General features: G+C 65.4%; 2 protein-coding genes across 7 annotated transcripts; one reads left to right on the top strand and one right to left on the bottom strand.

The window, feature by feature from the left end:
- The first annotated feature begins 1,286 nt into the window (after nt 1–1,286).
- Nucleotides 1,287–23,802, top strand: GRIN1 (glutamate ionotropic receptor NMDA type subunit 1). Of its 6 annotated transcripts, none has more exons than XM_016130962.2 (21): nt 1,287–1,608; nt 3,705–3,839; nt 5,853–6,029; nt 7,958–8,020; nt 8,781–8,881; nt 13,111–13,232; nt 13,304–13,478; nt 14,532–14,676; nt 14,774–14,857; nt 16,607–16,748; nt 16,845–16,972; nt 17,082–17,246; nt 17,324–17,442; nt 17,556–17,668; nt 17,741–17,889; nt 17,992–18,149; nt 18,493–18,654; nt 18,923–19,032; nt 19,130–19,275; nt 20,481–20,591; nt 22,928–23,802. In XM_016130962.2, exons 1-21 carry the CDS (start codon nt 1,351–1,353, stop codon nt 22,994–22,996), a joined length of 2,832 nt encoding a protein of 943 aa, XP_015986448.1. In that variant the 5' UTR covers nt 1,287–1,350; the 3' UTR covers nt 22,997–23,802. The 6 variants fall into 6 exon arrangements, with proteins under 6 accessions (XP_015986448.1, XP_015986447.1, XP_015986450.1 ...); XM_016130961.2 differs by lacking the exon at nt 22,928–23,802 and adding an exon at nt 22,559–22,786; XM_016130964.2 differs by lacking the exon at nt 7,958–8,020 and having other exon boundaries at nt 1,288–1,608.
- A 45-nt stretch (nt 23,803–23,847) lies between these two features.
- Nucleotides 23,848–25,105, bottom strand: LRRC26 (leucine rich repeat containing 26). The gene is made up of 2 exons (XM_016130931.2): nt 24,334–25,105; nt 23,848–24,251 (listed from the first exon to the last, which is right to left on the bottom strand). Exons 1-2 carry the CDS (start codon nt 24,995–24,997, stop codon nt 23,938–23,940), a joined length of 978 nt encoding a protein of 325 aa, XP_015986417.2. The 5' UTR covers nt 24,998–25,105; the 3' UTR covers nt 23,848–23,937.
- Nucleotides 25,106–25,618: the final 513 nt, after the last annotated feature.

Raw genomic sequence — 25,618 nt, 5'->3', positions numbered from 1 at the left:
GTGGAGACGACCCTGCTTCGTCCCCACTGGGGGCTTTTGCTGTTGGGTCGGCAGAATCCTTAGTTGCTATTGGAAACGTGATGTCACCGGCAGGGGCGGAGCGTCAGCTCCTTTTGAGTTAGGGAAAGGAAGCGCATTCCAGGGGTAGAGGGGACAAAGAATTAGGATCATGAGGGCCAGAGGGACAAGAGAAGCTCTGGAGAGAGGCAAGGCGGGGGAGGTGCAGGGAGCGGATTGGGAGAGGGGCTTCGGGGGGGAGGAGCGTGGGAGGGGGTGTGGGACGCTCCCCCGGCGCACGCCTCGCAGGGGCAGGTGCTCTGGATGTCCAACGCGGTCCCAACTGTGGCAGACACTCCCTCCGGCCCTGGTCTCCCTACGGCTGGTTCGGGTTCAGACCCCCACACTCTCCCAGAAGATCCGGCTCCGCACAGGGCCAGCCTGTCATCCTTTCTGTTCTGTTGAATTTTTTGGGGGGAGGAGGGAGGAAGAGTCCAAGTCACATGGCCAGACAGATGGTGTCTCTTCAGGGTTTTTGAGCCTTCCAGAGAGGAGAGCCCCCCTGTCCCTCCTCCAGAGGGCCATGGCTTAGGGCCTCTCCACACCACTGTGTCTCCAGCCCAGAGTCAGGCCTCGAAATATCACTAACTGTGAGTGAGGACTCGTGCACACGCCTGCGTGCCAACACACACACACGCTGGCCCGAAACATTAAGTCATTTTAAAAGACATATAAGGCTGCACGAGGTGACACGGACCCCTCTAACCTTCCTAAACTCAGCTCCCGGCAATTCTCAGCCAGCCAGGTCACTGTGCCAGCGACCCCTCCACACGCGCGCGCACACGGCACACGCGCACACACACTCGCACACGGGCGCTCCCCCGCTCGCCGCGCGCTGACAAATGCTCGCGCGAACACAGGCGCACGCTCTGGGGCGGGAGGCGCCCCCCCCTTCGGCTCTGTGTTAAGAAGCAGGGGCGGCGGGAGGGGCAGGAGACGTGGGTCCCTCTTGAGGCTCCGCAGCTGCCGCAGTCACCGCAGCGTCGGGACCGGGACCAGCGAAGCCCGCAGAGGAGCCGCCGCCGCCGGGTCGTCTCGGCGCGAGGCGGGGGAGCCGCGCCTGGACCCGCTTCAGCACCGCGGACAGCGCCAGCCGCTCGCGTGCCCACGCGCACGGGGGACAGCCGCTGCCGGCCGAAGCCTCGGGGGCCCGCTCTCCTCCCGCGGACGTCCTGGGCCTAAGGCCCCCGGGGACGTGGCGCCCCGCGCCCGCGGAGTCGGGCGCGCGCAGGACGGCCGGGGCGCCCTGCTGGGAATGCGCCGAGGGCCCCGCGCTCGCGCTGCCCGGAGCCCATGAGCACCATGCGCCTGCTGACATTAGCCCTGCTTTTCTCCTGCTCCTTCGCCCGTGCCGCCTGCGACCCCAAGATCGTCAACATCGGCGCGGTGCTGAGCACGCGGAAGCACGAGCAGGTGTTCCGCGAGGCCGTGAACCAGGCCAACAAGCGGCATGGCTCCTGGAAGATCCAGCTCAATGCCACCTCCGTCACCCACAAGCCCAACGCCATCCAGATGGCCCTGTCGGTGTGCGAGGACCTCATCTCCAGCCAGGTGCCAACCTCCCAACCCCAGAGCTTCCACTGCGCCAGCTCCGACCCCTCCCCCCACCGCCTCCCCCACCCTCCCCCGCCCCCTCCATCCCTCCCACTGTCCCGGTTTCATTCCACCTTTCCTAGCCGTCTCTGTCCTCTCCAGAGGGGACCCGCAAGTCAGCCTCTCACCGGTAGCCAGCGCCCCATCTTGGCCCCCAGACGGGTCCCACCTGCCAGTGCAGCCAGTCCTCAGAAGGGCGCCGGGGCTCCAGGCTCTGAGCAGCGTGTGCAGACGTGTGACAGGCATTTGGCACTGTGTTTCGTCAGCACGTGGGGGGTGGGGAGCACCTGGGCTTACGGGCAGGGGTGCCCGTCCCAGTCACAAACAGGCACTCTAGGGCTTTCAACAGGTCGGGGCCCGGGGCCACCTTTGTTTTGCTTCTAGCTCTCCTTCCCTTCCTCCCTCCCCTTCCCCCGGCCACAGGTCTGCCTGAGATGGGAGATGGCCCAGGTGTTGACGCAGGGCGTGCTGGAGGGTGGGAATGGTCAGGTCACAGCATGGGGGCCACTGGCAGCCAGTGCCGCGCTGCGCTGCGGGGGCGGACAGGGACTCCTGGGATTTTGCCTCCCGGAGCTGTCCGCCCCTGGGCCGCGCTGCCTGCTGAATCCCAACGAAGCCGCAGGGTCTCCGCACTGCAGCGCTTTACGTAAGAGCAGGACAGCTCCCGCGAGTGCAGCTCACACGCGCTCGCCCGGCAGACACAGACGCCCGCAGACACCCACGCGGTGCACACGGAGGCGCAGCCTTACACTAGCACACACTCCTGCACATCAGCAGCACACAAGCAGTTGCATATGCTCACTCACACACACACCTGCCCCCCCGTGCACATCCCTGCACACACGCACTCGTGTGCCACACACTGCTCGGCATACTCAGGTGCATGTGCAAATGTTGCTCTCACACACGTGTGCTCGCACACACCAAATCATGCATCCAAACGCACGCAGAAATATAAACATGTTGGGGGCACATGGTATGAACATGCATGTCCCAGCACATGCTCACTCATGGACCTTTGTGTCACGCACACACGATGACGTAAACACCGACTAGCACCTGTCGGTGCAGACTGGAGGTGAGGGCCAGGGGAGGGCAAGCCAGTCAGAGCAGCTCAGAGCTGAGCTCCGACGTCTCTCCCTCCCCACATCACGAGCTGCTCCCGTGCCCCAACCCAGGGCACCACAGGGCAGGGCTGACGCTTCTGTGGCCAGCGGTTTGAGTCGCATGTTCCGTCAGGCTCAGAGAGGAGCAGGCAGAGTTGGGACAGACACAGGTGCTTTTAATGTGAGGCCAAGCTGCCTGCCCCCCTCCTGCCCTCATCTGGCCCGGGTGGGAGGCAGGGCTGCCCCCAAGGCCTCCCTTCCTTCATGCGAGGATGTGGTCAGCACTCAGAGCCGGCACTGGGTCTCGTTCAAACCCAGCCAAGCTTGGCCCGCCCCGGGAAGATCCCTGCAAGGAGGCGGAGGCCTCCGGGTGGCTCCCTGCCTGGCTTCTGCTTCAGCCTGCACTGTGACTTTTGATGTAGATCTTCTGGAGCCCCCCTCCATCTTTGGAGTGCCAGCTCCGTCCATTTCTGACCCATGATGAGAGACAGTCTGGGTGTGGCTGTCAGCTTGATTCAGGGCCAGCCTTCTCCCCAGCCCGTTTAGGGGGAGCGTCCTGCCCTGGGGGTGACTGGTATGGCCAGGGAACAGGACTTTGCCATCCCCGTCAGGGCATCCCCACAGGCCTTAGGGAAGCCCCTGCAGCGCGAGAGGAGGGGGAGCAGGAAGAGGGAATCACGAGGCGGTCCGTCCTCTCTGTGTGTCCCCTCAGCCCCCAGAGTCTTGCTTTACCTCCGACTCACCCTGTGATTCATCTATATCCCAAGGGTGGTGATGGGGTCTTGTCCCCTGCCTTTGGGTGTGTACCCTGTGGGTGTGTGTGCACACGTGGTGCCCCCTGAGGCCCCCTGGCTTGCTGAGTTCAGCCTCTACCTCTGCTGCTCCTGGTGGCCCCGGCACAGCGCCTGCCTACTCCCACTTGAGCTGACGTCGTCCCCTTGTCCACAGGTCTACGCAATCCTCGTCAGTCACCCGCCCACCCCCAATGACCACTTCACTCCCACTCCCGTCTCCTACACAGCTGGCTTCTACCGCATCCCTGTCCTGGGGCTGACCACCCGCATGTCCATCTACTCAGACAAGGTGAGCCTGAGCCCCCGGGGGCGCGACACTCGCTCCTGCCTGCCGCCGGGGCTCTGGCCGCCGCCTGGGGTGGGGGCGCAGACAGGCACCCAGACCATGAGCTCCGGCCTCAGGGAGCACGGGTGATACACGAGCACACACATGCACACATGCTCACACTCACGTGCCCACATACAGTGTCGCAGTCATGCACAAGTCACTCACACTCATGCACGTGCACACTCATACGCATCCTCACTGAAACCTGCGCTTACAGCCACATGCACATAGCACTGACATGTTCGCTGGCCGTACACTCTCACACACATGCACACTCACACACAGCCACACCCACGCACTTCCACACACACTCCTAGCCAGACACACACACCCACACACCCGCACACACCCACACTCAAAGCCACGCTCACACGCAGTCATACACATCCACACTCACACACTCATAGCCACACTCACACAACTCATACACGGCCACACTCACAAACACACGTCCACACTCACGCACTTCCACACACTCATAGCCACGCTCATAGCCACGCTCACACACCCACACACCCACACACATCCACACTCATAGCCACGCTCACACAACTCATACACACACACACTGTAGCCACACTCACACATACTCATAGCCACACTCACACACACATAGACACACACTCACACCCACACACATCCACACTCACGTGCGCACACACACACACATAGCCACAATCACACAACTCATACATGGCCATACACACACACTGTAGCCACACTCACACACCCACACACCCCCACACATCCACACTCATAGCCACGCTCACATGCACTCATACACATCCACGCTCACACACTCATAGCCACACTCACACACACTGATACACATCCACACTCACACACACATAGACACACACTCACACCCACACACATCCACACTCACGTGCACACACACACTCATAGCCACACTCACACACACATACACGTCCACACTCACACACACTGTAGCCACACACACAACTCATACACGGCCACACTCACACACACACATACACGGCCACACTCACACACACTCATACACGGCCACACTCACACACACACATACATGGCCACACTCACACACACGCTCCCCACAGGCGATCGGGTAGATGGCCCCTGAGAGGCGGCAGGCCCCGGCAGGAAGCCCTGGCAGGCAGCAGAGCCCCTGACCGTGGGGAGGCGGAGGCTTCGGCTTCCTGCGCCCTCGGGCCACCGGCCCCTTTGCCTCTCTGAGCAGCAACCCCCTCAGATGCGAAGAGGACAACAGTGTGGCTACCAAGGAAAGGGGGGCACACAGGAGGCTGTGAGGAAGGATCACCTGCCAGAACAGGGCCCCAGCCAGTCACATGTCCCAGCCCAGATCCAGGCAGTAGCCAAACTCTGGCCCAGCACAAGGGCAAACCTGATGGCCGAAACTCACAGCTCCGCCCCGCCCCCTCACGGTCCCGCCCACAGCCAATCTGCTCCGCGCGCATGGACCAGGAAGGCCTGGGTCCAAGCCAGTCCCAGACCCCAGTGACGGCCCCCTGGGCTTTCTTGCATTCAGGTTCCAAAGCACTGCCCCCAGGGCACAAAGAGAGACAAGGATGAGAAATAATCTGGGGGGGTCTCAGAGGACCGCTAGATCAGTGTGGGTCGGCGGAGACACTGTTGGGACATGCCAGTGCCGCCTGGACAGACGCGGAGGACCTGGGCTGCAGAGGGCAGAGCCTGCTCCGTGCCCGGTCCCTCGCTGGCAGTGCGTGGCTGAGACGCAGGGCAGGGCCGGCAAGCGCACCCTCTAGACTCGCCGAAGAGGCGAGAGGGAACATGCAGCCCCCAGAGTGAGGGACCGCTGACCAACAGCAGCCGCAGTGGGGTCTTCGCGGTGCCGTCTGCCCGCGAGAACGGCCTGAGCCGGCTCGGCCGGCAGGGGGCGCGCGCCGCTCAGGCGGGGCGGGGCGGGGCGGGCGCGCCGCGGTCGCCCGTGCCTCAGCCTCCACGTGCCCGCAGAGCATCCACCTGAGCTTCCTGCGCACCGTGCCGCCCTACTCCCACCAGTCGAGCGTCTGGTTCGAGATGATGCGCGTCTACAGCTGGAACCACATCATCCTCCTGGTCAGCGACGACCACGAGGGCCGCGCGGCACAGAAGCGCCTGGAGACGCTGCTGGAGGAGCGCGAGTCCAAGGTGAGGCGCCGGCCCGGGCGGGGGGCGCCTCGCGCAGCAGGAGGAGCGGCGGCCTGCGCTGTGTCTGTGGCCCGTGTGTGACACTCTTTCCATTCTGCATGGTCAGCACCACCACGTCTGGCGAGCGCCCGCCCCAGCCTGTCCTCGGCTCATTTCACTTGCTTTTGCCATTAGTCGAAATCTCCTTCGTGTCAGTCCCTGCGGGGCGAGGGCAGGACCACCTGGAGCTCCGCAAACACCCCGCCCCGCCCAGCCCCCACCCCCATGCCCGCAATTCCCCGGCTGAGCTCAGACTCCGGCGCCGCCTCTGCCCGGCCGGCCGCAGCGGCCTCCCCTCGGGCGCCCACCTCAGGGATGGCAACCCTGCACTATGCCCCTCCCAAAGGACCCTGTCCCCCCTGCTGTGACCTATTCCATGTCCTCACGCTGGCCTTGCCTTCCCCGTAGCCCCCACCTCACGGCAGCCGACGGCCCTCACCGAAACCCCACCCACGGACATCGGCTACCCCTCCTCCCGTCAGCCTGGGCCCTGCTCACCTGAGGCCGCCACCGATCCCGCCACCCCGCCCCCCTTCTCACTTCTCACTGCAGGGCTGGGCTCCTCCCAGGGACCAGTTAGAGGCCTGGCTCTAGGACACACTGACCGCCCTGCCCCAGCCCCAGCCCCACTCCGTGGGGCTGCCGAGAGACCAGAGTGGTGGTTTCTGGGGGTCCAGGTGACCCCCCTTTCTTACTCACACCCACTGCCAGGCCGAGGAGGAGCTGGTGCTCACCAGAGGCCCAGGGCGAGCCTTCACTCAGCCAAGAGCCTGGGGTGCTCAGGCCCTTCCCCCTCCCCCACACCCAGGGTCTGGGTGGAGGCCAAGCTGGGCAGAGAGGGAGGGAGGCCAGGCTGGGGGGCGGGGAGCCTGCTCTCTCTGCAAAGCCAGCTTAGTGCTCGGGGCCCCAAGTCACCTTAGACCCCCGAATGGAACAGAGGGTACAGGTTGGGGGGCGAAGCCAGTGGGTCCTGCTGTGGGGGGTTGGCTGAAGCTGGGAGGGAGGGCTGGCTACCAGTGCCTGGGGACCCTGCCCATCCCGAGACGGCACCCCCCACCCCCCACCCAGCAGACACGCTCGCACGCTCATCAGCCACACCCCTGCACAACCAACCGCAAGCGCCTGCTCTCACTCCCGAGACAATTGCCTCACACCTCACACTTCCCACCAGACGCAGACCACACGTGCCTTCCCACGGCCCCACCTGGGCGCACGCACGCAGGCACGAGGCCCGCGAGCACACTTAGCACAGCGGCTCACACACATGACGCATGCACTCACACTCACACTCGCGCGGGCAGCACCGGCCCTCACGCCGCGCCTCGCGGGCTTCTGTGGACGACGGTCCCACGCAGACGCCGGCATGCCCGGGCACCCTCACGCACGCCGCCTCCGGTCACATGCCCGCGCACACGGGGGCCAAGGGGTGCGCGCGTGCAGGGCAGTGAGAGCGGAACACGCGGACCTTAGAAAGGCAGGAGGGAGGAGGGCTCAGGGAGGAGGCGGGACGGAGGGACAGGGCACGGGGAGGGGCCGCTCACCCCCCACCCAGGGCTGACACGGGTGCCCGGCAGGGGCGGGGGTGGCACACGGGACCCTCCAGGGATACGTGTGGGGCGGACGCAGACAGGGCTTCCCTTCCTCCCAAGCGCGACCACTTCCACGAGCACAGCGCCACGGCCAGGGCCTCGGTGGCCCCGGCGCCCCCTGTCCCTCAGCGCCACCCCGGCCCCCGCCCCGCCCCGGGCCTCGGTGTTTGCGAGCTCCAGGTACGTGCCCATCTGCAGACGTGCCGAGGAGGTGGTGTGATTGCTTTAGCGCCGTCATTTTCAACCGTTTATAATCTTCTTCTGTGTCTGCATATTTTCTCTGTGCACATTATTCATCAGAGTAAAAAAAGGAACTATGAAAACCTCGACCAACTGTCCTATGACAACAAGCGCGGACCCAAGGTATATATGCATGGACGTGCACGCCACCCACCGACTAGGGAGCCTTGGCCTCAGGCGCCTCGGCCGCGAGGGCCGCTTTCCGGCCCAGCCGAGACGCAGGCCCGAGCAGCGAGCAGAGCGAGGTTGTGAGGCAGGCAGCCGCAGGCAGGGCAGGTCAGGCGCGGGCTGCGTGGGTCCCCGTGGCCCGCCCGCCGCGGCCTCGGCCTCGGCCTGCGCCTGAGAGGCAGGCACGGCGGCAGGAGCTGCCTTCCCGGAAGTGCATGCGAATCTTCAGGACCCCCAGGGTTTCCTCGTGGAACCCAGGAGGGAGCCCGCTGTCTAGCCGCCCGCCTGCCTGCTGGGGGCCGGGCCGCTCCCGCAGGGGCCTGTGCTCAGGCCCGACAGGATCTCCCGCGGTTTCGGAACAGCCAGCCCCATCTCTGCTCCCAGTTGCATTCCAAAACTCTTCCAGTTCCTGTCCGCTGCACGCTCCTTCTGAGTCTCGGCCCACTTCAGCTTGCATGCTCAGTGCAAAGAGCAAAGGAGTGACAGGTGGAGAGAGGCGCAGAGGAGCGAGCAGGCCGAAGAAAGGGTGAGCGAGGCCAGGCCAGGGCAGGCGAGGAGCCAGGACGGCAGGTGCACAGCACAGGTGGCAGGTGCAAGCCGAGGCAGCCCTAGCTCAGCTGCCTCGGGGTTCCTAGAGGCTGCGGCCCAACTCTCGCCCCTGAGGCGCTATGTCCCCTGCCCTGGCCACCTGCTAATGCTCCTGCTCACACCACAGGCTGAGAAGGTGCTGCAGTTCGACCCGGGGACCAAGAATGTGACGGCCCTGCTGATGGAGGCGCGGGAGCTGGAGGCCCGGGTGATCATCCTCTCTGCCAGGTGAGGCTGGGCTGGGCCCCTCTCCTCCCTTGACCCAGGCTGCACGTGGGCCAGGAGCTGCCAGGAGCCTACCTCCTGGCCAGGGTCGGGGGCACTGTTGGGCTGAAACTGAGCTTCAGCTTTCACAATGCCCTTGCCAAGGAGAGCCCCTGCCACACGCACCTGGCCGCCTGGCCGGTGGGACACCCTCTCTCTGTCCTTCCCTCCCCGGGTCCTTCCTTTCTTCCACAGCCACCTGCTGCTGCCTCCCCTGAGCTGGGCTTTGGGGGGGGGGGTTCTGTATAAGACCCTTCCCTCAGGAAGGCGAACAGGGCCCTGACGATAGATGGGCTGGCGCAGGGTTTGGGGGCCCGGGGTCGGGAGCGGGGCCAGACGCCATGTGTGGGTGTGTAAGCAAGCCGAGGTGAGCCCAGGTGGGAAGGTCCACGGCAAGAAGCGCGCCAGAACCTGACGCCTGAGGACCGGGGTGGTTGGCGCAGGTGGCATGAAGGGGGACCAAACAGGGACTCGAGGAAGCCAGGCTGCCCGTGGACAGGGCTGAGCCTATCTGCGAATGGCCAAGTTCTGAGAAGGGAAAGGCCAGGCCACCCAGAATAGAAAAAGGGAGAACCCCGCCCAATGGGACAGGCAGGGGAGCCTGGGTGGACCCGTCCATTGTCTTCGATGCCCTAGAGTTTCTACTGGGTTCCGACGAGGTGGCAAAAGCAGCAGGGGTCACTCGCCCAGAGGAGCACACCCCAGACGCTGCCGCCCTGCAGGCCAGGAAGGGCCGGCAACATTCCGAGTGCCAGGCAGGTGTCCGTGTGCACGTCCAGTCACCAAACCTCTGGCACAGGACCAGGCGCACCCCTGCTCCCGGGCAGAGCACGGGGGGCCACCAGGGTTCTTCCGGTTAGAAGGTGGACAGCGACTCCACTCCCCCACACGCACAGGTGCACGAGAAGGTGCCGATATCCCTCCGCCACCCCCCACCCCTGTTTTAGTTTGGTTAACCCGAGGCTGGAGGCTCGGAGTCACACGTCACTGGTCCACACTGACCATCCAACCCTGGGCACTGTGGGGGGGACTCAGGGAGAAAGGTTTAAGGAAGCACCCAGGCAAGGTCAGGGGTTCAGAGCCCCTCCCCCAAGCAAGCGCGGCCCACAGAAAAATCCCACCTAGAACAATTCCAACCCAGAGCTAGCGCCACCCAGAGAAAGTCCCTCCCAGGACAAGCCCCGCCCAGGGAAAGCCCCGCCGGACCCTCTTCTAGTTCCCCGCTTGTTTGCCCTTCCCCTCGTCACAGGGCTTGAGGGAGAGATGGGGAGATGGAGTGGGGTGGGAGGATGAATGTGTGGTCACACCAGTGGACAGACAGGTGGGCACACGGACAGCCGGCGAGGTTATCAGAAGGCCCCTTCATCCCATTGCCCAAAGCATAGGTGTTCAGCTGTTGGGCACTTTTACAAAGGATAAGGTCACACCAAACTAGACCCGCCCAATCCACACCTTGTAATTAGAGAGGCCACCAGGACACAGGCCAGAAAGCCACACATCAAACCAATCTATGGAGCCCCAACACGCAGGACCCAGCTGAGGGCGGGCGCTTCTCCACTGTTCCCTCTGCTCAGTGTGACCCTGTGCCACACGCTGCAGGCATAGGGAAGCCCCCTGGACACAGGTTAAGAGGGTCTTGCCCCGGGGCAAGGATGAGTGTGCCAGATATGGCTCCAGAAAAGAGGTCAGAACAGGGCAGGGGACATGGTCACAGCAGAGAGCTGCGCATGCACCACACACGGAGGGAGACCTGTACATGAGCCTCGTGCACATCGCATGCACACACGCACATACGTGCACACCGCACACGCACACATGCATCCGCAAACTGAAATAAACATGTGCGTAGGCACACAGCACATTCACACCACTCACACACACATTTACACACACACCGCACACATGCACAAACACCATGTGCACACCATACATGACACACGCTAAGGACATGCACATAGCACACACGTGAATATACATCATGTGTATACAGTACACACGTGTATATGTCATGCACACGCATAAACACCCATAAATACGTGTACATGACTATATACACCATACACAATGCACGGACATGCTCACATGTGCCCTGTGTACAGCAGACACCCATGCTCACAAGACACTCCATGCATACACACATAGGCACAGCATCACGTACACCACACACACACCACACACACACTTATACACAGACATACACACACCTACACACGAGTGTGCGCACACCCGCATGCATGTGCTCCATACTAACATCCATAGTGCACATGTACTCTTGCATATTATGTACATCACATATATACCACACGACACGCTACATGTGGGAATACACCCCCCCAGGTACGAACGCTGCCCACAAGGCGCACCACCCGTATCAACCGCGCACCACCAACGCCTGCCCTGAATCCTCGCAAGGCCCGTGGGCCGTCGGGGCTGAAAGGAGCCCCTCCACTCACACGCCGTGCTCCTTGGGTGCAGAGAGGCCTGGGTCCCACAGCAGGGGGCAGACCAGGGCTCAGTACACCCAGCTCCCGGAGTCCAGGGCAGCAAGGCAGGGACCGGGCAGCGGCAGACGCCGGTCTTCTTGACCCCGGCACTCCGACCTGGTGCATGTCGGCTCCTGCTCCATGCACGTTGCAGAGAGACCCCGTTAAGCCATTAATTTTCTACCCAGTGCATGGAATTCATTTCCACATGTTTCCTTTTTTATTTTCCTGAAACGTCTTTACTATGTTCAGCTATTTCCATAAAACGGTTGGATGCATCGATCAGGCTTTTGTCCACAGCTGTGTTATTGATAATAGTTTACACGGAGACAAACACAGGAGTGCGTCATTCCGCCAAGCCGAGCGTCACAGACCAGCACTGTGTCAGGCAGACGGGCTTCTCTGCCGGGGCGTGCGAGCACTGTCCACAGTGGGCGCGCTGCGCCCCGACGTGCGCGGTGCTGGCCTTGCTGGGTGGCCGTGGATGGGTGCCCTCGTTCGGGCCGCCACTGTGAGGCTGCCTGGGGCACCTCCACTTGGCGCTGCTTACGTCTGGCAGTAGCACTGTCATTTAGGGCAAACCCTGAAGGCTTTTGTTTCTTCATTGGCTAATCCTCGAAGAACTTGGAGGCAGACCCCTCAGGCAGCTTAGGGTCACCTTGGTTTCTAGGGCCAGCTGCTGTGCAAACTGAGTGCTCGGCCGGCCTGTCCGACCGCCCCGCGCCCCGCTGTCCATGCGCTGCAGAAGCACAGCGCCCGTCACGGTCCAGGCCCACCTCAGTCAGGTCTGGCCTGGCAGGAAGGGGGCGGTGAAAGCAAGGGGAGGACCTGCGGTGGCCCCCGCAGTCCCACAGGCCCGGAGTCCTTGTCCCGACCACGGAGACCCTAACCCCAGGGGCCTGGGCCCGCAGGGGCTCATCCGTGATGTCAGGGCTGCGTGTGCCTGAGAGACGCGTCCTGCGCCTTGTCCTGCCAGTGGCCCCAGCCCCGCCTGACAGGCAGGGCACAGGCAGAGCTGCCGCGCGGACCCCAGGAGCGGAGCGGCTGCCCTCACACCTCTCCGGCGGCTCCTGCGATGCTCAGGGCGGTTCCCAGACACTGGGTCCCACCAGCATCTGATCAACCTGCAGAGCCCCCAGCCCCTCATTTCACGTTTTGACATGGAGAGCCAGAGGGGCTGGGGCTTGTGCAGGAGGTCAGAGGAGCACCGGCTCTGGGGTGAACTGTCCAGGTGCAGACCTCCCTGTGCCGCTGCTCACCGCTCGCGTGCTCTGGGGGTCTCAGTTTCCGCCTCCGGCACAGGGGTAGTACTAGCGCCTGGCTCTCCACGGTATTGTGCGAATTACATGAGGTCGTCGGTGTGAAGCACTTAGAACAGTGATGGAGTGATCACCCCATCACAACCCATCATCCATCTGGGTCACCCTGACCCTGCCCTTGGCCAGCAGGGGGCCAGCTAGAGAGGCCTAGGAAGCTCTGGACGTCCGAGTTCCACTCCACGTGACCTCTATTGGGTCTCCGGGCCCAGGAGCCAGCCGGGGCTGGTGGCTGGCCCCTAAAACTCTGCAGTGTTCCCAGGCCTCGCTCCAGGGGAGGGGTTGGGGGAGAGGCAGGGAAAGGAGGAGGACCTGGGAACCGGGAGCTGCCGCCTGCCAGCCGTGGGAGAGGGAGGGCTGGAGTCTTGGCCCGTCACCCCCGTCTGCCCCACAGCGAGGACGACGCTGCCACCGTGTACCGCGCAGCCGCGATGCTGAACATGACGGGGTCGGGGTACGTGTGGCTGGTGGGGGAGCGCGAGATCTCGGGGAACGCGCTGCGCTACGCCCCGGACGGTGAGTGCTGGGCCTCTCGGGTCCCGGCGGGCGGGGGTCCCCGACGGGCTCTAAGCGGACGCTCGCCCCAGGCATCATCGGGCTGCAGCTCATCAACGGCAAGAACGAGTCGGCCCACATCAGCGACGCGGTGGGCGTGGTGGCGCAGGCCGTGCACGAGCTCCTGGAGAAGGAGAACATCACGGACCCGCCGCGGGGTTGCGTGGGCAACACCAACATCTGGAAGACCGGACCGCTCTTCAAGAGGTGGGCGGGGCCGCGCTCTCGGAGTGGGCGGGGCCGTCCTGCAGGAAGTGGGCGGGGCCTCCAGAGGCGGGCGTAGTCGCTCTCCTGCGGGTGGTCCGGCGCGGCCCGCTGTGCGCAAACGACAGATACAGTCACTTCCCCACCTCCCTTTCACCGTGATAATCCTCCGCCCGGTTTCCAGCACTCACACAGACGCTCGATTGTCGCTGCCTCCACTGCTTTCAACACTGCAGCCAGCCCTGAAACTGAGCCCCTCGCTGCAGGGGGCTGGCAGCCCTTGAGATGAGGCTTCTGCTGTAGATGGGGACTGGGCGCTTCCAAAGACCCAGGAGGTCAGACAAGAAGCCCAAGGATGGCACCCGAGTCCTCAGAGAGCCAGGGTGGGCCAGAAACCCGAGTGGATAGCTGCAGGGGGGCGGAGGTAACTCGCAGCACCCAGGATGCCAGGCACCAGAGTGGCCAGGCCCAGCCTGTCCCCAGTCTCACCCTTTGCTAGGCTGACTGGCATATGCAGAGCCACAGTCCACGGTGCCGCAACTGCACACACACAACCGCAGACGTAGGCAGCTTGCGTGCACACGTGCACACGCACGTGCACACAGACTCGGAGAGGCATGAGGCATACACACGTGCCACGAGTGCATGCCTGGGAGTGCATGCCACACAAGGATCACGCGTGAGCACGGGACCCCATGGGTGTGCCCCCAACGCACACAGACGTGCTGTGCAGCGAGACGGGCCCTGCATGCTGTCTCCCCCCTCACTGGCCAGTGGACCACTGTGTCCTTCCGGAGCGTCTGCCTCCTCCATGCTGCTGTGCGGGTCGAACGTCCACACCCACGGAAAGCCCTCAGAACAGGACCCGGCGCCCAGGAGTCGCTCAGCTGCCAGAGCAGTGCTGTCCGTCCGTGCAGGGAGACGGGCATGCGCCTGCCCGGCAGACTCACAGCTCCAGGGCCTGGGGCCTGCTGGGACAGGGGCAGGAGGCGGGGCTCAGGCTGCTCAGGAGGCTGGGGAGTGTCCCTGAGAAGTCAAATCCGCTGCCCTCCCCAGAGTGCTGATGTCCTCCAAGTACGCGGACGGGGTGACTGGCCGTGTGGAGTTCAACGAGGACGGGGACCGTAAGTTTGCCAACTACAGCATCATGAACCTGCAGAACCGCAAGCTGGTGCAAGTGGGCATCTACAATGGCACCCACGTAGGTGGGGGTCATGAGGGGGTGGGGGCTGGGGCCTTAGGGTCCTGGGGCCAAGACCCCTGCGTGGCCACCCTCCATCTCATACTCCCACCCCCAGGTCATCCCCAATGACAGGAAGATCATCTGGCCAGGCGGAGAGACCGAGAAGCCCCGAGGGTACCAGATGTCCACCAGGCTGAAGGTGGGGGACGCTGCACCCCGCCCTGGCATCCCCACCCAGGACACCATCCGGCCCCTCAGACTCAGAGGAGGGCACAGTGAGGAAGCGGGCAGGACCAGCGCCTGGCCGCCTTCGCCCACACCTGGCGCCGCGGAGGAAGCAGAGAGCAGGTGGAGGGAGGAGAGGAGGCCTCTGACCCCCAGCACGTAGGACAGACTCCCCCGGGGATGAGCTGATGAGCAGAGGGCCAGATGGGTGGCCATTCTGTAGACTCCTGCTTCAGCACTCTGTCCCGAGTCCTGGTCCTCACTCCTCATCGCTCCTCCAGGTGGTCCTGGCCGTCACGGCCTCCTGTCACGACTGTGTGGTCCTGTCCCTCCAGGCCTGGCCGCTCTGCAGCATCCCCTGTGGCGGGCCGTTCCCTCCTATGCCCTGTCCCCGGGCCCTGGGGTCTCTGGCCCGGGCGGCCTCATCCCTCACAGCTTCTCCTCCTTGCTCCTTGGGCTCAGTCCTGGGACCCTCTCTCCACGCAGGGCCCCTCCCCATGCTGACCCAGCCCGGCACCGGGCTCATAACTTCAATCACCAGAGGCAAGACCCCTAAACGCAATGTGCCCAACCAGCTTTCCCCTCTGGTGTCCCCAGGCCCTCCAGCGTCTCACGACCCGCCCCATGGCCTCTCCCGGTCATCGGGACCTCCTGCACAGGCAGAGTAGCTCACCCTGCAGCGCGCACACTGCATGCTGAAAAGTCAAAGTCACGGCCTGCTACCGTCGAGGCTGCCAGATTCAGATTGCTTTTTCCTTTGTTTTTTTCTCACTGCCTTTCGAAAAGCACAAACATATATTCTTCTCTAATAGGAAAACATGATGAAAGTTTAAAAAGCCAATAGGCACCTTCGGGGGCTCCAAAAACCCCCCACCCCCATTCCCTATCTCCCCAACCCCAAGGGGGGAAGCCAAAATCCTGTCCTCCCCACTGAGGCCACGGCTTGCCTCCCCACCCCCATCCTCCACAGAGGCACCTCTCGTGGGTCCCAGCTCCCTACAGGATCAGTTCCAATAGCACCCCCTGCCACCCCTGTCAGCATGCCGTGCTGGGCTCAGCCCCTTCTGCCCGATGAGCCCATCTGGCCTCCACACCCCGAAGGCCAGGGAAGAGAGAAAACCCGGGCGTAAGCCCCAAGGAGCCCTGAATCGAAGAGGCGGGCACAGGAGGGAGGAAGGCTTCCGCGAGGGAAGGATGGAGGGAGGGAGGGGCGAAGGGCGGGTGATCAGACAAGGACCCACTGCTGGAGAGGCCGGCGATCAGTCCGATGGGAGTGACCCCGGGCCCCAGGCCCCACGCAGGCTTTGAGCGGAAGTCAGGGGGCGTGGCCCTGTCCTCGTGAGGCAGGCGTGGGGTCGGGAAGTCAGGCAGGGTGCCGGCTAGACCAGCACCCCCACGATCTCCTCTCATGGAAGGAGTGATGAATAAGCCCCGAGCCAAGGGATGAGTGGCCAAGAGAAGGGCAGTGTTTAAGGAGGCCAAGAGCCTTCTCAATGCTGAGGCAGCGTGGCCCGTCTGGGGAGTCTGGGGCAGCAGGCAGGTGACACTGGTGTGGTGGGTGGTGGCTGCCTCTGGGGCATGAGGCTCCAGAGAGAGCAGCGGCGGGAGGGGGAATGTCGGGGACTTGGAGGGGCTTCAGGGGAGTCGGGGCGCAGAGGAGAGAACAGCGCCCCGGGCGGCAGAGGGCAGGTGGTCCAGGCTGCGTCTCTGCTTCGTCCCCCAGATCGTGACGATCCACCAGGAGCCCTTCGTATATGTCAAGCCCACGCTGAGTGATGGCACGTGTAAGGAGGAGTTCACGGTCAACGGGGACCCCGTCAAGAAAGTGATCTGCACCGGGCCCAACGACACGTCTCCGGGCAGCGGTGAGTGCGGGGCTGGGGCGCGACGCGCTCCGCGGGCAGCGCGGGCACGGGGCGGCGCGGCTGGGAGTCCCGCAGTCACCGCCCCTCCCCCCTCAGCCCGCCACACGGTGCCTCAGTGCTGCTACGGCTTCTGCATCGACCTGCTCATCAAGCTGGCGCGGACCATGAACTTCACGTACGAGGTGCACCTGGTGGCCGATGGCAAGTTCGGCACGCAGGAGCGGGTACGCCGGGGTCGCGGGGGCTGGGCCTGGGGGGGCGGGGCCTGCAGGCCGGCCTCGGGAGCGGGCGGGGTCTGAAGCGGGAGTCGGGCCGGCCGTGCCGTCCCCGCAGGTGAACAACAGCAATAAGAAGGAGTGGAACGGGATGATGGGCGAGCTGCTCAGCGGCCAGGCGGACATGATCGTGGCGCCGCTGACCATCAACAACGAACGCGCACAGTACATCGAGTTCTCCAAGCCCTTCAAGTACCAGGGCCTGACCATTCTGGTCAAGAAGGTGGGCAGGGGCCCGGCAGCGCGGGGGGCGGGGTTCTGTGGGGGCCAAGGCGACCCTGACGGCCTGCCCGCCCGCAGGAGATCCCCCGGAGCACGCTGGACTCGTTCATGCAGCCCTTCCAGAGCACTCTGTGGCTGCTGGTGGGGCTGTCGGTGCACGTGGTGGCCGTGATGCTGTACCTGCTGGACCGCTTCAGGTGAGCGCGGCCCAGAGGCCGAGCACCTGCACGTGCGCGGCGGGCGGGGCAGGGGAGGGACGGGGCGGGGCTGCCTAGCCCGCCCTCTCCCACCCGCCCTTTGCGCCCCGCAGCCCCTTCGGCCGGTTCAAGGTGAACAGCGAGGAGGAGGAGGAGGACGCGCTGACACTGTCTTCGGCCATGTGGTTCTCCTGGGGTGTCCTGCTCAACTCCGGCATCGGAGAAGGTGAGGCCACGCCCAGCAGCTGCCGAGCCCCCCGCGCCCGCGCGCCGGCGGCTGACCTTCCTCTGCCCGCAGGCGCCCCCCGCAGCTTCTCGGCGCGCATCCTGGGCATGGTGTGGGCCGGCTTCGCCATGATCATCGTGGCCTCCTACACCGCCAACCTGGCGGCCTTCCTGGTGCTGGACCGGCCCGAGGAGCGCATCACCGGCATCAATGATCCGCGGGTGAGGCCCAGCCCGGCTGGGGACCGGCGTCGTGAGGTCACCGGGGGTCTGCTTCGGGTGGGGCCGGGGAGTAGCCACGAGTCCCGCCCTCTGGCCTTGCAGCTGAGGAACCCCTCGGACAAGTTCATCTATGCGACGGTAAAGCAGAGCTCGGTGGACATCTACTTCCGGCGGCAAGTGGAACTGAGCACCATGTACCGGCATATGGAGAAGCACAACTACGAGAGCGCGGCCGAGGCCATCCAGGCCGTGCGCGACAAGTGAGGAGGGGCCTGCGGGACGAGGGGGAGGGGCCTGCGGGGAAAAGGGCGGAGCCTGATGGGCGAGGGGGAGGGGCCTGTGGGACAAGGGAGGGCGGGGCCTGAGGGACAAGGGAGGGCAGGGCCTGAGGGACGAGGGATAGGGGCCTGCGGGACTAGTGAAAGGATAGCTGGACAAGGGGGAGTATCCACTCTTACGGAAAAAGTGTGTCCAGGCTGCTGGGAACGACCAGATGGGGGTGGACGTCCGGTTTCCCGGCCGGCAGGACGAAGGAGTGCATGCGTGCCGGCGGAGGGCAGCCCCGCTGTGCAGGGCTCCAGTGACCTCTGTCCCTGCCCGCAGCAAACTGCACGCCTTCATTTGGGACTCAGCGGTACTGGAGTTTGAGGCCTCGCAGAAGTGCGACCTGGTGACCACAGGCGAGCTGTTCTTCCGCTCTGGCTTCGGCATTGGTATGCGCAAGGACAGCCCCTGGAAGCAGAACGTGTCCCTGTCCATCCTCAAGTGAGTCTGCCTTACCTGCAGCCCCTCCAACGACTCTTCTTGCTCTCCAAAAACCCCTCTATTCAAGGCAGGTGATCCCGCCTGCGCGGTCCTCAGACACTGCTAGGCCCCGCCCACTTTCGCTCGCGGCGCCTACCCAGGCCCCGCCCCACTCACTCGCCCCACGCAACTTGCTTTTCTGCTTAGGCCAGGCCCCCGGTCCCTTCCTCGCTCACACGCCCCGCCCCGCTCAGGCCCCACCCCTGCTCACTCGTCCCGCCCCTCCCAGGTCCCATGAGAACGGCTTCATGGAGGACCTGGACAAGACGTGGGTGCGGTACCAGGAGTGTGACTCACGCAGCAATGCCCCTGCCACTCTTACCTTTGAGAACATGGCAGGTGGGTCCTGTTCCCCTGCCCCGTTCCCTGGATGCGCGCTCCAGGGGGCCTCCAGCCCCACCCGCCGACCGCTGAGACTCTGCGTCCTGGCCCGCAGGGGTCTTCATGCTGGTGGCTGGGGGCATTGTGGCTGGCATCTTCCTGATCTTCATCGAGATTGCCTACAAGCGGCACAAGGACGCGCGCCGGAAGCAGATGCAGCTCGCCTTCGCAGCGGTGAACGTGTGGCGGAAGAACCTGCAGGTAGGGCAGGCCACCCTGCGTGGCCTGGTGCCCATGGCCCGGCCGGGGCCCTCCTCCACCCCGCAGGCCGAAGCGCTGGCCCTGGCTCCCAGACCCCAGGTGAGCAGGACTGGAGCTAGGAGCCACGGCCAGGGGCAGCGTTGGCCGGGGGCCGCCTGAAGGTGGCTGCCCACGGCAAAGCCAGGCCGCGGGAGGCCGCGCACCCTGCTCCGAGCCTCCGCCTGGCCCCTCTGTCTCCAGACCCGCCCGCCGGCACCCATCCTATAGGAAGGCAAACTGAGGCAGGGTAAGACAGGGACCCACCTGGGTAGCACGTGAGTCCAAGACGCATCTGCCCTCGCCGCCCCACCCCCTCCTCGTCACCCCCTGGGCCCCTTCCCTGCTGCCCTGCTGTGTCCTGTGCTGCAGAACTCCAGTCTGAAGCAGTCCAGCCGGCCCTGCCCGGTGCCCCAGGCCGTGTCGTGGAAATTTGCCGCCACCAGGGGACAAGCTGCACGTGAAGCAGCCACAGCCCACTGGGCAGGGCGGGCAGTGGGGCCCGTGCAGGCCCGTGGCTCCGGCCCCACGGTCCGAATCCGGTTGGCTCCATCTCTTCTCTTTCTCTGGGTGCCTCCCCAGAGCCTGCGTCCAGAAGCGTTGCAGAGAGGGCGGGCCACGGGTGGCGGGGTGGCTGGCGCCCCGCACCCTTCATCTGCCCCCTCTTGCTGTTGGGACCTGGTCGCTGCTCTCGCTGGCGGGCACAGGGCTGCCCCGGGCCCGGGAGCTGCTTCTGACGCCCGTTCCAGTTCATCTCGACACCCGCCTTCGGCCCTGTCGCCCCTTCCTGAATCTTGGTGCGCCCCCTCAGAATGGCTGGCGGGCCTGAGGGGGGACTCCCTCCAGTGCTCGGAGGGCCCCTCCTCCTCGGGACACCTGTAAACCAGGGCCGCCCAGGAGCCAGGGAGCCAGGCGGACCTCCCAGGAAGAGCCAGACGGGATGCCCCCAGGCCCAGGCCCCAGCACAAGCAAGGTCAGGCCCGACCGGTGCAGGAGCAGAGGCCACCTGTGCGTGTCCGGCCGTCGGTCCGCTGGTCCAGCACAGGGAGGCAGGCAGGAGCAAGGGCCTGAGTGGCCAGCCAGGCCGGGCAGCAGCCCCCAAGGAGCAGGCGAGGGCAGGTGTGGCCGCCACCCTTAGCCGTCTAATCACTTATACATATTCATTTTAGGATAGAAAGAGTGGTAGAGCAGAGCCCGACCCTAAAAAGAAAGCCACATTTAGGGCTATCACCTCCACCCTGGCTTCCAGCTTCAAGAGACGTAGGTCCTCCAAAGACACGGTAAGGGGAAGAACGCCCAGCCCCCCGTCTCCGACTCCGACCTCGCCCCGCCCTCCGTGTCTGTGTCCCGTGCATCAGGCGTGCCCCCCCGTCATCCCACCCCCCACCCCGACCGCCGTGGCCTGCGGCCCTCATCTCTCTTTGCCCAGCACACTAGGTCTTCTCTCTCTGACCCTCCAGGCCTCTCTCTCTCGGTCCCCTCTCCCGCTGGCCCTCTCTGGGTCCTCTTTCCCCATGTGTCTCTGCGTTAGTCTGCCCCCCCATGCCATGACGCCATGCGCCATCTTGAAGCTGTGTCATGTCGTTGGTCAGCCAGTCAGCCTCACCACCGCGGGGCCATGTGCGGGGCCCCTGGGAGCCCAGAGCCGCCCCGTCCCGGGCCCCTCACGCATCGGGAGGCCACACCACCTCTCCGTTACGTCAGCTTCTCAGCCTCTCTCAGAGGGGCCCGCCGCCCCTCCCTCCGTCCCTGCAACGTCCATGGAGGTGGAGGGGTGGCTGTGATGTCCCATCCGTCCATCTGTCTGGCTGCCGGTCCCGCCACCCAGACACCTGTCTCACGTGTCTCACCAGAGCCATGCCTGTGCATCCCCTCCATGTGGTCTCTGTGTGGGCCGGGGCTGGGGGCCGGGCCTGGCTCCATCTGGGTGGACGGCTGGGGCCTGGAGTTGGAACAGGCCCCAGCCACAGGGGACCGGCAGGCGGGGAGTGGATGGGACCGGAGGGGGCGGTTCCCACCCTAGGCTGAGCAGGGGCCCTGCAGGAGATGTGCCAGAGAATGAGGGGAGGGGGCGGCCCCGAAAGCCATGGCCTGCAGAGCTTGGGGCACTGAGGCTCCCAAGCAGAGGCCCAGGAAGGGGGGCCTCCAGGGAGGCGACCAGCACCTCAGCTCCCGACCCCAGCCCCGCCCCACAGGCCCATATCTTTGCCAGGCCTTCTGCCTAATTCCAGAATTCCCTCCCTTCTGCCTTGGGCACCTTGCCACTGTGCTGGATGTGCACACTTGGACCAAAAGCTCCCCAAATGGACCCACCCTTGCTAGGGGGACCCCAGTCCCAGGTGGGGGTGCACCCAGAGCCAGCATAGCCCTCAGCCAGCAGATTCCCTAAAGTCCTGGGGCCAGTTGGCCAAGAGCCTGCAGGAGGAAGTGGGTTTACACCCCCGCCCCAGTGCACACGAAGAGGAGCACACCTCCAGGGCACGGGGCTTGGCACAGAGCAATGTGAATTCAAGGCGAAGCCACCAGGGTACCCCAAGAGGGGCCTGTGAGGCCTGGCTGCTCTGCTTCCCAAGAGAGGCTTGGCACAGGGACAGCAAATGGACAGCAAGGGTCTTTGGGGCTGGAGCACAGGCTGGGCTGTCCAAGCCCAGGAAAGTGGGCAGAGTCTGAGCCAGGGCCCCCCAGGGGTGCAGGAAGAGGAGGGCAGAGCCTGGGACCAGAGAGCAGCGGGCAGGGCAGTCCCGGTAGCAGGTACGCCCAGCAGACACCACAGAGAGCACAAGAGCCACATGGGTCACTTTCTGAGGGCGTCACAGTCCTGCTACCCCGTTCCCGCCCAGAGCAGACACGCATGCCCCTTAGCTGGTCCAGGTGCAGCTCAGAGACCCTCACGGCGCCTTTCCGGGGACACATTCCCACTGGAGGCCTCACCTGAGTCTCCTTGGGCGCCAAGGACCTCCCCCCAGGCCAGAAACTGGCCCTTCCCTGCAGGGGTGACTGGGCGCCCTGCCAGCTGGGGGGACTGGGCGGGGGAGGGCAGCCCAGCTCCCACCTGTTTCGGGCTGGGCACCTGCTCGGAGGGAGGCCTGGGTGGAGGGCTCCGTCGGGGTGGGTGGGGTCGGTCCGGCTGCGGAGATCCTCTGCCCGTCCTGTTTGGTCCGGGCCAGGGTGGCACTGGGCGCTCAGGGCTGGGGTCCCTGGCGGCCAGGGGGGCCAGCGGGTATTGATTGTTGGTTCTTATTTATAGAGCACCGGGGGTGGACGCGGCGCTTTGCAAAACCAAAAAGACACAGTGCTGCCGCGACGCGCTGTTGAGAGGGAGGAGGGCCAGCTGCAGATGTGTGCCCGTCATAGGGAGAGCTGAGACGCCCCGCCCGCCCTGCTCTGCCCCCCTCCCCCGCAGACAGACAGACAGACGGACGGGACAGCGGCCCGGCCCACGCAGAGTCCCCGGAGCACGATGGGGTCAGGGGGAGGAGCGCCCCCCAGCCTCCCCCAGGCCGCGCCCGCCCGCCCGCCCGCCGGTCGGCGGCTGGCCGGCCCACCCGTCCTGGCCCACGCGTGCCCCCGAGTGCTGGGCTAATGGGCGCCTTGTCTGTGTATTTCTATTTTGCAGCAGTACCATCCCACTGATATCACGGGCCCGCTCAACCTCTCAGATCCCTCGGTCAGCACCGTGGTGTGAGGCCCCCGGAGGCGCCCACCTGCCCAGTTAGCCCGGCCAAGGACACTGATGGTCCTGCTGCTCGGGAAGGCCTGAGGGAAGTCCACCTGCCCGAGACTGCCCACCCTGGGCCGCCCGCCCACCCATCTGCCCTGCTGCCTGGCGGGCAGCTCCTGCCCTGCTGGACCAAGGCATGGACCAGAGCGGCCGAGGACGGGCCAGAGCTGAGGTGGCTGGGCAGGGCCGCAGGGCGCTCCGGCAGAGGCAGGGCCTGGGGTCTCTGAGCAGTGGAGAGAGGGGCCGACCTGGCCCCAGGCAGAGGGGCTGGAAGCAGAGACTGAAGCCCCATCCTCCCACAGCCCCCACAAGAGCCACAGTGGGGGCTCGTGGTCCCAGCTGGCTGGGCCACCTCCTGCTGCGGCGCCCGCTGCCCACTCCGCACAGCCTCGGCTTGGCCCCCTTCCCTCTCCTTACCCTCCCCCTTCTCTGCTTGACCCCATTCTCTGAACTGGCCCTGCCCTTTCCCAACGCAGACCCTAACCAACGTCCCCAGCTGGCAGCCGCCTCCCCCTCCCCTCCCCAGGGCTGGCTGCGGCTCCCCGCTGCCTCCGACCTTCTCCCACTTCGAGAGGAATGAGCCTTCTCTTCAGGCATGCAGCCCAGGATGGGCTTCCCCACTCGCTGCCTCGGGACTGTCTTCAGCCCTCCCCGCCACTTTGTACAGGCCCAGCCCTTCCCATGTCCGAGCGTGTGCCTTCCCCTGCGGCCCGTGCGCGGCCGAGCGCTGACCCTCCGTCCCAGGGCCCCGGCGCGCACCGCACCGCTCCCTTGACCCGGTGCAGTGGTGATGTTTAAAAGAAATGTCGTGAAAATTTCGGTCTGGGTCACTTGTTGACGCCTGTAGGGAGTGCGGAGGAGGGCAGGGGATTGGGGGCAGATGCGAGGGCGGCCGCGCGGCCCGCTCAGACTTGGGCGGTGGCAGCGGGGCTCCCAGGGTTCGCAGGCGAGGCCGGGCTCGGGCTGGAGTTCAGAGGTCTCCGCGGGCGGCGGCGGGCGGCGGCGCGGCGGCGGCGCGCGCGGCAGGCGGTGAGCACGGAGCCCAGTGCCAGGCAGGCGGCCATGCTGGCCAGGAAGCAGACGGGCCCGACCGCGTAGACCACGGCCAGGTCCCATGGAGTGAGCGGCAGCCCACAGTGGCTGAAGGCGGTGTCAGGTAAGGCGGTCAAGGGGCTGAGCGTCAGGCGCCCTGGCGACACGCACAGCAACGTCTCGGCCTCTGCGGGACACGGGCGCGGCGTCAAGCGGCAGCGGGGCGGCGGCGGGGGCCGCCCCGGCCCGCTCACGCCCCGCAGGCTCACCTGGCGCGGGCCGCGGGTGCCGGCGCAGCCAGGCGCAGAGCGGGCGCAGCGCGCAGCCGCAGACCCAGGGGTTGCCGCGCAGGCGCAGCGCGTCGAGAGCCGGCAGACCCGCCAGCAGCCCGGGCTTGAGCGCCGACAGCTCGTTGTCCTGCAGGCTGAGCGCACGCAGCAGCGGGAGCGCGCCCAGAGTCGCGGGCTCCAGGCACGCGAGCCGGTTGTCGGCTAGCGAGAGGGCACGCAGCACGCGCAGCGAGGCGAAGGTGCCAGGTGCCAGCGTCTCCAGCTGGTTGGCGCTGAGGTCGAGCTGCTGCAGCGCGCCCAGACCCCAGAAGGCCCGCGGGTGCACCCAGCGCAGCCCGTTCTCGCGCAGGTCCAGGCGCTGCAGTGCGCCAGCGCCCACGAAGGCTCCGGGCGGCAGCGCGCGCACGCGGTTGTGGTCCAGCTGCAGCGCGCGCACGCGCCGGCTCAGGCCCGCCGGCACCGCGGGCAGCGCGCGCCCCGAGCAGTTGGCTTGGCCGCCCGGCGCGCACGCGCACGCCTCCGGGCAGTCCGGGCCGTCCGTAGGGGTGGCCGTGGCGGGCTCTTGAGCCCAGACTGGCCACGACGACAGCAGCAGCAGCAACAGCGGCCACAGCCGCCGCAAGAGAAAGGAGAGACTCAGCATGGGGGCAGCTGTGGAACCCGGTGGGAGACCTGCTGCCCGTGTGTCCCTGGAGCCTGTCCGTCTCTCGGCGCTGGCACAAGTATTAACTCTGCCCGAGCACCAGCAGTTCCTGTCCCACGGCTGGTCCCGCCTAGGGCGGGGGCTGGGCATATAGCCAGCGCCCAGTACTGCCAGCCACCTGTCCTGGAGCTCCGGGTCCCTGCCCCTTGAGTAGTCCACTATCCCGAGCCCCCCCAAGGCCTGAGCAGCTGGACCACACATGCCACCCACATACAATGCATGGAGTGGGACCCAGTGCACCTGCTCCTCACCCAGTCTTGGCTAGTCCCAGGCTCAGAGAGGTGACCCCAGTGCACGTACGTGGTGCTCCCATCCCCTGATCTAGGGATGTGCCCCCCCCCCATGGTGCATGATTGGTGGGGGCAGGAATGAGTAAGCCGTGCAGGGCGGGACTGCGCACCTGAGGAGGGAGGCGCAGTCCTGTCTGCCCCTCCCCCCCCCCAAGGACTCTTCTGGAACCTCAAGGACAGTGTCGGTGGCGCAAGGGGCACCAGCGCCAGCCCTCGTGTCAAATGCCGCTCCTTCCTGCGAGGCCAGAGTCGCAGGTCCTGTCCTGGCATT

Source organism: Rousettus aegyptiacus, unplaced genomic scaffold (assembly GCF_014176215.1).
Source record: "Rousettus aegyptiacus isolate mRouAeg1 unplaced genomic scaffold, mRouAeg1.p scaffold_m13_p_3, whole genome shotgun sequence".
NCBI classification, from domain to species: Eukaryota; Metazoa; Chordata; class Mammalia; order Chiroptera; family Pteropodidae; genus Rousettus; species Rousettus aegyptiacus.
The sequence above is the reverse complement of the archived record's forward strand: the minus strand, read 5'-3'. Positions and strand labels throughout refer to the sequence as shown.